We start from the raw sequence: 12,354 nt of genomic DNA on the forward strand, positions 1-12,354 counted from the left end.
CAGCCGGCTCCAGAGCCAGTGACTCCCACAGAGAGCATCAGCACCACAGGAACCCATTCCCATCGATCTGTGTGGAGACCTCCATCAAGCTCCCGGTAGGACACTCCAGCAAAGTGAAAATAATCTACTGGCTACAAAGTGCAACTAGGGTGAACACCTTGGATCATTTTTCAATAAGCAGCAGTCAGACAATATATTATCAACTTTCTTGTTTGGAGAAGAAAGGCTAGTACAAATTCATCTAGCATTATAAGGAATTACAGAAGGCTGCCAAACAGCAAGATGTTAATTTACAGCACAGATTTGATCTCACAAATTGGGGACATGGAAATAAAATCTCAAGTGAACAAAACCACTAAACACTTCAGCAACACTCCATTAATCATTGATAGATCTTGCTGGATACGTCCAGGTAATGTAAGACCAGTGTCGAGGGAATAACAACAGAGGAATCTTCACTTATTTAGCAAATGGTCATACTGGTTGTTTAAATCAATGTTCCTTCATTAAAGTACTAAATCAAATAAGTGCAAACACTATAATTTAAAATTCCAGATGCAAATATTGATGTAAACAAATAAGTCTTTCAATGAAAGCCATGTGATACTGCAACCCATTCATATTGATCAACCACTCTGAGCTTATGACTGGTTAAATAAATTAAAATGAACATTATAACATTTTAAATTAATTTGAAGTGAAGTAGAGAAGACGATGTTCTTAACATAGGTTGTGTATTAAATAATGAGTTAGGTGCTGCTACATACGGATCATCCATAGCTATTTAAGGTTATGCCACAGAGGATTTGGCGTCCTGAGGGAAAATGCTGATTGTTATACTATTGAAACTTTTGGGAGTTCATGATTTCACACCAAATCTCTTTACATGTAGTGACATGGACAGGATCTGACGAGTAACAGGATCACACGCTAGCAGTGTGAAGCTGTACACAGCGGCGCTTTGAGCAAAGTGTTCATGTCAGCATGCTAACATACTCACAATGACAATGTTAACATGTTAGCAGGATTACCATGTTCACCATCTTAGTTTAGCATGTTAGCATGATGACATTTTCTAATTAGCACTAAACACAAAGTAGCCTACAGCTGAGGTTGATGGGAAAGTATTTGATCATAAACCAAAGTACTGGATATGACGATGGCACTCTCAGCGACAGATACTGTACCATAAAAATATCTGCTTAGCTTGAAACCACAAGAGGGAAGTGCGTTGTTTTGTAATTTTGGTGAACTAATCCTGGAAGAATAGCCATATGTTTTGGCATAAATGCCTCGAAGCCAAACGTGTCTCAAAAAATAAGACTTAAGAAGATGTAATGGTACACTGTTTCAGAACATTTTGCTGATCTGAGAAATGTGCTTTATATAAAATTTGTTTCGCTTAGATGACTGCAAAAGATTGCCAACAACAACTGTGAAAAAGACCTTCATTACATTTACACATTGTCCCTTTATTCTGAAGATTTCTTTTTGCCATTACAACATGAACACCATAAAAAAAATGACATAAGCCATTAAGCATACATGTTATGAAACTCAGTGTCATGCCTTATGAATGAGCAAATCACCATAATGTAAATTTACTGACTGCTGCTTGAGAAAATAAATAATGAAATCCTGTGTCCTTGATGTAATGGAGATTTACATAATCCATACTAAGTAATGGGAAACCCGGGGTGTAACAGCCCATCAAGAAAATTCAGACGAGTAAGCAGGCTTATTGACCCTTCTTGTGGATGTGCTTTTTGATGTTCGAATGAGAGCATGAACAAAGGACACACCAACACAGCTGGAGAACAATCAACAGGTTCTGGCTAGGAAGGAAGGAACTCTGCTGCCTGCCAGGAAAAGCAAAGGGGGAAATTGCCCTCATCTATAGTGACATTGTACATCCAGCTCTCCAATCAGTCCTTGTCAAGATGCTAGGTAGATGGAAAATTTGAACGCGCCCCTATGATCTATAATTATAATCACCAACTGGAAGTCATAGTTTACAAACCTTTTTGTCTACCACTATTATATAGTCAATGACGGCTTCTTTGAATGAGTTGATTCATAATGCACTCTCTTTTAGTGGACACTTATTATTGGCACATAAACTGCATATAATGTGTGAGTCAAGAAATCCTGCAGAAAGACTTGCTGTCCCGTAAGTGCTAGTTGCTGTACAGCGTAATGGAAACTGTGACCAGCACAACAGGTCCAACAAAGACACGGCGTCTGACTCATCTTCACAAAGCGGTTTCATTAGAAAGGACAGGTGATGAATTTATCTGTGAGGATGGTACCCACTTGTATAGTAGTGTATGAAGCTTTTGACTCTACTATTATGTAAATAATCATACACTGACTGATAGCAAGTTAGCGTTACCTTGACATTTGGAAAATGTGATTTCCTTAAATAAGTTCTTGTCTCAGTGTTGGCAGTAACATTTATTTAGCATGAAAACAGTGTTTAATGACCAGTGTCAGGAGTAATGTGTTACTATGTATTACATTCATTGGGGATGCAGCCTTTGTCAATTATGCCCCAAAGCTCTGGAACACAGTACCTATAGATATCAGGGAGGCCAGCTCGCTAAGTATTCTTAAAGAAAGCTAAAAACTTATCTCTTCACTTTAGCCTTTAACTAGCTTTGACTTTCCTGATACAGGCCAGAGACTCTTTTGCACTTTTTAATCTTATTTTCCATTATGGCATTCTATCCCTGTTTTATGTTAATTCTCAGTTTATTTTCATGTGAAGCACAGACCAAAACAGAGCTAGAATGAGAGGGAAAATTGGACTGAAATTCAGCCAGTTCTGCTGAAACAAATCAATCAATGCAGCTTTAACATACTCCAATTCTATTTTTATGTAGCATAATACATACATGTAGGCCTATTTTCGATTTCTGTAAACTTTTAAAACCAAAAGGCTACTTTTACTTGTTTTCTCACATTGTTCCACTGTCTGCACTTGTTATCATTATCAGGAATTTTTTAATGAAACACAAAAGAATGAGAAGGCATGTGGCGACAGTTTCTGTGATTCTCCCTTCCTGTAGTTAGCACTCTTTTCCTTTTCTGTTAAGGTTGTTCCTGCTCGTGCTAACCAACCACTGCTATGCTTATATGTTACTCTGACCACATTGTGACTTTTCAATGACACAGGGGATAAATTGCATCTGTTTATCATTACATTTGTCTGGCATTGGCCTTTTATTAAAAATGACATATTGGCCAGTTTTGACATTCATGAACAAATTGATGGAGGTTCCAGTTGCAACTGCCTGTAAAATCTGCAATTAATTTTAATTCTCTGAACACATTTTTCATTTAATTATTGTTTGTAGCAAATATATTCTCCATTAAAAAGCAATTATGTTTTTGTCTGCCATTTAATACGGCCTTAAAGTGCTGCTCACCCTAATTAAACTTCATTAGTCTGGATTTCAGGAAGTTTTGGTAATGTGGAGACAGTCTTAATGCTGTTTCAGAGGCCTTCTTACTCTAGCAAGTCAAAAAGGAAACACTGAACTATTACAGTGTTTTACAAATTTACAGTAATTTACACATTTATAGACACGAATTTTGGTACAATTTGAGTTATTCTTCAAAAATGTATTCACTGGTCTCAGTCTTCATAAATCCAATATCAGTCATTCCCTAAACGGCCTATCTACTGTATATACACATGTTGATATTTCCAGACATTTAGCAGAGATGACTTTCACCTTTTAAGCTGTCTTTAGTCTCCAGGCAACATGAGCGACTCAACACAGTGAGAAAGGTAGGTATATATACGCACTACTGCATGCTGCGGTTGCTTTTCTCCCTCCAAGGCAGAGTTGCGGTGAGAACACCTTGCGCTCACCACATGCTGTCATCACTAAGTGTCACATTCGGTGCAATTAGTCACAGGAATAAATAGAGTCAACTTTCAGGGTCACTGTGGATGGAGGGGGGATGGGGTGGGTGCTTACAGCCTCATCATGGCAACCGAGATGGGCCCCCTCAAGTCTGACATGTGCTAACAGTAGCACAGCTAGGCTCCAGTTCCAGATCTCCGGTTATTTTTTCTTGTGCTCACGTAGTTTATGGAGGTATGATGATAATGACGATGAGCATCTAAAACTGAAGATTTGACTGTGTTTAGCCACCGCGAAGGGCTATTAAACCAAATTCAAAACCATATATTATATCTCGCTTATCTAGAAGTGAAAGATCTTTAAGTGGTACTGGTATTCCTCCTCTGGTTACTGAGGTATCGAGGCAGATTCAAAAATATTCAAGAGGAAAACAGGTTGTGTGAGCTGTGTGATTTGGGAGAAGTGGAAAGTGAGTCCCATTTGTTTCTTTTGTACTGTACATACAATGATGATTTCTATGAACTGGCTCAACAGATCCCTGAAATTTCAGATGATCAAAAATTTGATTCGTTTCATTTTGTTATGGTTTAGTTTGCTAACTTTGTCTGAAAGCCTGAAAAAGAAGACACTATTTGACTATTAAATAAGTATTGTTCTGATTTCTTCAGTAATGTAATTACACAGTACATGTACATTTTGTTAGCGATTTATGGATTTTGTTGTATTGTTGCTTGCTGTATGACGGTCTGTAGGTCTGAAATATAACTGTGAAATTGGTTTCCTTTGTTTTTGGACTTTGTATTATTGTTTGAAAATGTGTGTGTATGGTAGTCAGGCTCTACTTATGACTATTATTATCTTATTACTACAGCTGCTGCTACTATTACAACCACTACTACTATTACTACTACTACTAGTACTAGTACCACTACTAATACTGCTACTACTGTTACCACAAATGCTGCTACTACTAAACTTGCTAATACTGCTGCTGCTACCACTACTACTTATTATTATTACTGCTACTACTGCCACTAATACTACAACGGCTCCACTTTCTACTACTAATGCTACTACTACTATTACTATTATATTACCACAACTCTTAATGCAGCTCTTGAAACTAACAGTCGTAAACTACAACGTCCCTGAAGACATCAGTCCAGCAGAATTGATATCAGCCTTTAAATCACTTCATACACTTTCACTCTATATTCTTTTTTATTATATCATTTACTTCCCCTTACATTCTTAACACATGCTACTTTCTTCTCTTAACTAAGAAAGTTTTATTTTGTGAAAGTAAGATTTCCTTTTTGTTTTAATTTAGGATAAAGACGACAAGGGAAAATAATGCAGTGCAGGAAGACAATATAGAAGACAGATTGTGAGAAAGAGCAGATGAGGTTGCTGTGACGCCAACAGATCTACATGTATGGAATGCTGTACGCACAGATGGGTGACAAATTAAAGGAAGAACCAACATAAAGCATTCTTCCAAAAGCTATTCCCTCATTTGGTGTTCTGCAGGTGGTGGAGGACAGCGCTGTCCAACACACTGCTGTGACTTTTTCATATTCATCAAACCATTCAGCGACCTCCCATGCTCTGTACAGAAGCATCTCCATTTATTATGTTTCTCCGCTCATTTATTGAGGATTTTCCTTTAATGTCTAATAACATATTTTCCTTATCCTGCCAATACATCGGGATGCTATAATGTTATTGGGAAAATCATCTTGAAAATACAGAACAGCTCTTCAGATTTGTAGTGAACAGATGATTAATGTGTATGGCTTTCTGTGCAGACGTGTTGGTGGCTCTTACAGCACTATGGTAACTGTATTGTTACATTTCTCCTGGGGTATTTGGTCTTTCTTGTGATTTATTGTGCTGTAAACGTACAACAGAATAAATCTCAATGCGCTCGCATGCAGTGAGCGTGGCAACACATATCTTAATAGACATCTTTGTGCCATTTTTTACTGTCCCACATAATGACACTAAATTTAATTAGTTTCCACAAACAGCTCACAGTTGACACAGTCCAAATTGTTTCCTTATCTTTGCAGCAGAACTGTTGCACAACGCCACTTTCAATTCTTTTAGTGGTCAAAATAATTATTTGGAAATCTATTGATACAGAGCAGAAGAATATATCTAGTTTCATTATTTCTACAAGGGAAATGTCCCTCTAAGGCATTAACAGGTGAGAGTATGAGGTGATAAATCTCACACTGTCACCTGAACTGAATGTTTGAGTACAGTCTTCCAATTATTGAGTGAACTCATCAAATCAAAGCTCCAGTGCCTAAAGACATGGATGGCTGGGTCAAATACTACCTGCACATAATTCTTAGCTTTGGATTTAACCTACTTGGAGATGAAATGGCTCTGGTTTGTCGGGCAAATCACAAAAAAAAGATATCAAACTGACACGAAGACACTTTCCTATGATTGTCTTAACTTCACGGTCTGAGGCATCAAGAGAATTCCATCTGTCCCAAACCTACAGTAATATCACCAAGAGTACGGAACATATAGTCCCAGAAGAAATGAGCTCTTCTAATGATGGTGGCTCGTCCATTTTGTCCATTCTTAGCTCCTCTTGTTTTTATAAAAATGTCCCTTGAGTTTTATAGAAAGTAACTTCTTGTTTTTCAGTAAACTAAAGTTCAGACAAACTGCTAGCCTGTGCAATGTGGCTGAAGGATAAGCCTGGTAATATTCTGTACTGCAACGTGTCCGTTAGTCCGTCGCTCAATACTTTCCTCCTTCCCGAGTCTTTTGCACCTCAGCCCCAAGCCCATTGGTTCCTACTGAAGATGTAAATCTTTAAAATATATATATAGTTTCATTTTTAAAATAGACTACAATCTTTCCTAAACCAGCTGGGCACTGTAGTTTTTAGCAAATGTTATTTAAACAGAAGGAAAGTGTGCCTTTGTTGGGGACTATGTTCAGCTGCAGATTGATACACATTTGGTGCTCTAAAGTTAGTATTAACAGCAGCAGAAGAGTGTATTTGGGTTTGGGACACAACAAAAGTAACACCCAGTGCAACTGTGTGGATCACTGATGTGTTTTTAAGACGTTTTTCGAAAACAATGGAGATATGTCAGGCTTTGGATACACAGACACTACTTGTTAGTAGGATCAGTTCATTGTGAGCTTATGGTCTTTTCATGGGGTTCGGTGACAATAAGAAAAGTACAGAATATCACCAGACTTATCCTTTAGGATATTATTGATCCTCAGTGGAGGAAATTTTGTCAATATCACAACAGCAAGAGTATTTTTCCAATTTTGATCCATATGACAATATGACAAATGTATGAACTGTGTTCTGCTGTTGTTTTACATGATTCCCAACTCTGCAAATGTGCTTCAGAAACTCATTTTGTGAGATTTTAATTTGCCTGAATTCATTCATTTAGACAGCAAATTTTGCAAAGAAGAAACACACCACCATGACATAGCTCCACTCAAAGTGCTTTACTAAACAACTGTATGCATGAGTCCCCTCTTATCCACAAGTGTATGCATGAAGACAAGCAGTCAAATAAGGGTCATTCCTTTACATTTCGCAGGAAAAGTCTGAATGCCCCCTGAACCGTTCTCACTACTGTTGAGAGTATGATAATGCATGAAAGCGGCCTGTTTCCTACAGAGGAGACACAGTCCGCTGCAGTGAATGTAACCACTTCACAGGACATGAATATTACAATGGCCCTCGTTGCTGTAGCCTAGAAACAACGGTGGAGCCACCTTCGCTGCTCTGTGCAGTCGTCCCTTTTAAGTGTTGCCTGGCAAACCGGAGGACAGGCCTGGTGCATTAGTCCCCCCCAGCTAAAAGTCCTCATCTTGAATAACAGTATCTGACTTCCATAATGGAGAAAGCGCATCTCTGTGACCTCTGCGGAAAAAAGGAAGTTCATTTCAAATGCTGTGCCCCCGACATCATCTAAAGGCAGCTGACTGAAAGGCTGGATTTGAACTTGTTTTTGGTAGTAGTGCACGCACATCTGAATTAATTCAATTAACTCCAACTGAGTTTACGTAAGCTCCATTCAGTATTATGGTGATTAAAATGCAGAAAGAATTTGGTTGATTGTGGAGCGTAAACAGAGAGAAACTCATTGCACCCCTCCTTCACAGCTTGAAATAAATCTGACGCAAATGCATCATCGCAAGTAGCGTCAAACTGATGCAATCTATGTTTCCTTTTAGGGGGGATTTTAAAAAAAACATGGAAAAAAAAACGCATTTATGAAAACTGGATTGATTTGTCCCTACAGGGTGACTGTTTTTAGTTTTCATGATCACCAGCTCTCATAGTTCCCTCATCTTCTTACAATCACTTGTTGTAGCAAAGCAGCGTTCTGTAGCTGCCCGATCACACGCCACCTGTTTGTGGCAGCCCCCCCTAGGCGATCAGCGCCCATCCAACCTCGGGACTAAACATTCAAATGTTGTAGAAAATGTCAAAAGTAAACCAGGATGAGTAAAAGTGGCGTCAGATTTCATTTGCTGGACTCTCGTCCTGCCTGCGGCTGACCTCAGAGCAGCTGTCCTTTCAGCACCACATCACCGCCTGCTGCTTTTCTTACAGATGCGCCGCATCAGTCCCGTTCACAAAGCCTCGTTATCCTCCCGCACAGCTCCGTATTTAAAAAGAAATCTCGGCATGTCTAACACCCTGAACTCGTTCTACTCTGCCATACTTTGAGCTGCATCTTCATGACGCACCGTGCAAAGTTCAGTCATAATGTGCCACAGCTGCACCAAAGGAAATGTGTGTTTCGCCGGTTGCGCGCTACGTCATCCTTCGGTGTTATCTCGCCTATAGGTGATTTTTTAAAGTATAAATCCAAATATCCCGCTGGTGACACAAAGCTCCATCCTCGCAGTAGGCTGCAACTCCCTTTGGACCAGCGAGTGTGTACTGCAACATGTTGCTTACAAACTTTATCCTATGCTTGTGATCAGGTCGGACCGGTTGCGACTGCTCTGAATATGAACATGTGCTTCCGCATAATTGCTGCCTACAGACCGTTTTATTGCCTTGAAAATGTAATTGTCCTCATAATAAACCATGTCCTGTTGCGCAACAGTGATAATACACTGACACTGAGACGCACCTGTAATGATTATGGGGGCTCGGCTGTACTGGTTTTAGAGACTGGGACCAAATGAGACACTTACCTATGGTGGTTATCACCGTGATGGCAAAGTAAAATGACCCTGCGAATTTCCACTGCACCCCGGCTCTGTGGGGCTCTGCCTCCATGATGATGGTCTCCAGTTTGCGGTAATCATCCTCGCTGATGTTATATTTCCCCTGGAGACGCTTCTCCTCGGCTTCCAGCTGCTCTTTTTCCCGCATCTCGAAGTCGGACTCCAGGGCGTCAAAGACGGCGGCCCCGACGAGCAGGTATGTAAACGTGCAAATGATCAGGGACAAGGTCCGCACGTTTTGCCGCTTCATGGCCAACAGGAACCGGCGACCGAGGGGCTCATGTCCCCTCGGATTCCCCGGGAAGGCGCAGCAAGCGTGGGGAAAGCCGTGTGGACAGCGCCTGGAGGCGGAGGCGCAGAAAGGTGCGCTCCGATGAAGGTGGCCGCGGCGGACGCCGGAGTCGGAGCAGCGGTGGAAATCCCCCGCCTTGTGGTGATCCCGGTGACAGACCCCCAGATCCTGCTCCTGGTTTGCGGAGAGACACAACAGACTGCTCGATCGCCTGGACCAGGAGCCCTGCAGCCGAAAGACCCTGCGCAAGACCTGCCCAAACCAAGTCCTCCCGGTGCGCAGTGCCATCAACAAGCTGCTTCCAAGAAAGCCTGTTGGTCTCTGCTCTCCAGAAGTGAACTATACTGATCTGAATAAATTCTTCCAACCAAATAAACGAGCGTTGATGGGTGCTTTTTCTTTCTTTTCTTTGATGCCCCACTCTTACTTTGTCTGTGATGTGATTAAAAATGTCCTATAACTGAGCATCTTTCCGCATGGCTCTAAGTTTCAGCTTAACACCAACCTGCTCATTGTAACCTCATCAGCATTCAGGCTATTTTTAGCAGCCATTCCCCCAAAAACCCCATATCTGTGAAATCCTTAAATCTTCCTCGCAAACAGCGGACATCCTCATCAGAAATGTGCTGAGTCGTCGATAAGACGGGAGGGTCACGGAGTATCGCAGAGGAACACGAAGTTGGGAAATGTTAGTCTCACCGTGCGCAGATCATCCCATCAAACATTTGTTCCTGGATCAACTCACCACTTGTTATAGGAGTAAAAAAAAAAAACGGTCCAAGCACCCAACAGGTTCCATCTCAAAGAAGAGTTTCTCCGAATGTATATCTTTTTTTTTTTTTTAGGGGGGTGTGGAAGACGGAGCGCGTGAGAAAGAAGATACTTTAGAGCTCAAATAAACCCAGTTCCTAAAAGGCTCCAGCGCGCTCCGTGGCACTCACGCTCCGTTGGCGCACACCCAAACCTCCTCTCCCATACTGTCTGCTCATCAGTTTGAACTGCTTTTTGAAAAAAAAGTAGAAAACATGTGTTTTCCTTCGTAGTGCGGGGGCCGCTGACTTAACCATGCGTGTCACGAACTGCTCGTATTTTGAAAGCTCCACATTTTATGTCTCCACACACTCCAGACTCTAATCGGTGGGCGTTGCTCCTCCTGTCTCTGCGTTGTTCTCTTTTTCCAAGTGTCACGAATCAACCAGATTCTGGCCTGAGTATCTGCCTACTCTTGGCCGCTTTCTCTTAGGGAACAATCTGCTGGAGGGGGGGGCACTGACTGCATCCCGCAGTCTTCACACCGCGCGACCCCTCCCACAGTGACCACTCCTACTCATCATGTGGACAGAGAGGGTTTACTTAGACTCAGACGGTCACATTAGTGCTTTGCACATTCCGGCAGCAGCGGGACATCAGCGCTCCAGTCCGGGCTCGGCTGCGCAGGCTGCTGCGCTGTCCAAGGTGCTGGAGGCTGACAGGCTGATGCACTGCTGCGCGAGATACAGTCCAGGTTGTTGCACACACACTTTGAGGAATCACTGAGACACATCTCAGGCAACAGGGAGGAATAAATATAAAGAGATTTTTTATAGACAGTCCACCCTGAGAAAGTGGATTACCACCTGGGCAAAGCAGGCAACTGCCCCAGACCCTTAAGGGGCCCAAAGGCTCCAGGTTCACAGTGTAACAGCTACCTCTTGGTAATTTGATTGATTGCAGAATTGTGTATTAATACTGTATGCACCACTTAAGCACAAGATAAACTGAAGTGATAAGGGCCTTATGGTAAAACCCGATTATGACCTAATCTTGAGGCCCCATCTTGCAGGGACCCCAGAACCTATTTTTAAGGCCTTTACTTTTCCAGTTGCAAAATGTATAACATGCGGCTGCTCATGCAATGTATCAAATGTATAACAATATCAAATGTATAAGGGGGAGGGTCAGGACAGTCTGCCAAATCTGAAGTGCCCATTCCACAGCCGATTTCAAACCTCCAAGTGCTGTTGAGCAAGGCAGCTAATCCCTAGCAGCTGCTGTTATGTAACAGGCACATGATCTTGAAAGCTGAATTTACCTCCTGGCATCAACAGAGGACAGAATTATGATAGGAAATTTTCAATAAAGATTTGAAAAGGCATGCTCCCTTCTGCTAAACCTAAAGGATACAGGCTTAGTCATGTGCAGCTTAAACAACCATCATGATGGATCATATTTTTGAAAAATGGATTGATTTGGCGCTGTGCTCTTGCTCGCCCTTGTCAGTTCTGAATGATTTAGTGCCTGTTTAAACGGCTTGAAGCTGTGAGGCATGCTGATAAAGCTCAAGTTATATGATGAAAAGCTGGAAAATTGCTACTAAATGGACCCTGTGGTGAGACTTCTTTCACAACTGCTGTTTCCAAGTACAAGAATGAACTTTGGCCCTCAGGCTTTTAAGCCAACACGGGCGAGACATCTACAATTCGATAACAACTTAACAAACTCCATCTGCTGATGAAGATCATGTGCTATGATCGAAAGCTACAAAACAGCTACTAAATGGACCCTGTGCTGAGATTGTATTCTCAATAGTTTTTTTTACCATTGTATTTATTCTGCTTTGAATCTGTCAAACAAACAAAACAAAAAAGAAAGAAAAAAACAGACTTAGTCTATATACAACAGAATATACTTAATAATTAAACAAAAAGATAAAAGAAAAGATGGAACAAAACTTCTGATTGTGTACTTTGTATTTCAACATAAATAAAATTATTTTATTGAAAAATCCTCCATGGGACTATTTTTCAGGAAGTTCATAAATGGTTCCCACATCTTTTCAAAGTCTTTGGCCTTTCCCTTTAATGCAAATGTTCATTTTTCCATAGATAGCCGGCTGTAAGTCATTTTAGCCGTTGGCTATTTGTAAATATTTAAAGAAGTGGGAATATTTATATTTTCATTTTACTGTCGTTG

At 41.0% G+C, this 12,354-nt stretch overlaps 1 protein-coding gene across 1 annotated transcript in view; it reads right to left on the reverse strand.

Moving 5' to 3' along the window:
• Positions 1 to 12,126, reverse strand: part of kcnk9 (potassium channel, subfamily K, member 9) — a 39,590-nt gene extending 27,464 nt beyond the window's left edge. The window contains exon 1 of the mRNA XM_044172419.1: positions 9,078 to 12,126. Within this exon, the coding sequence (XP_044028354.1) occupies positions 9,078 to 9,690 (613 nt within the window). The 5' untranslated portion in view covers positions 9,691 to 12,126. The remainder of the gene's footprint in view (positions 1 to 9,077) is intronic.
• Between the last annotated feature and the right edge of the window lie 228 nt (positions 12,127 to 12,354).

Source organism: Siniperca chuatsi, linkage group LG17 (assembly GCF_020085105.1).
Source record: "Siniperca chuatsi isolate FFG_IHB_CAS linkage group LG17, ASM2008510v1, whole genome shotgun sequence".
Classification (NCBI taxonomy): domain Eukaryota; kingdom Metazoa; phylum Chordata; class Actinopteri; order Centrarchiformes; family Sinipercidae; genus Siniperca; species Siniperca chuatsi.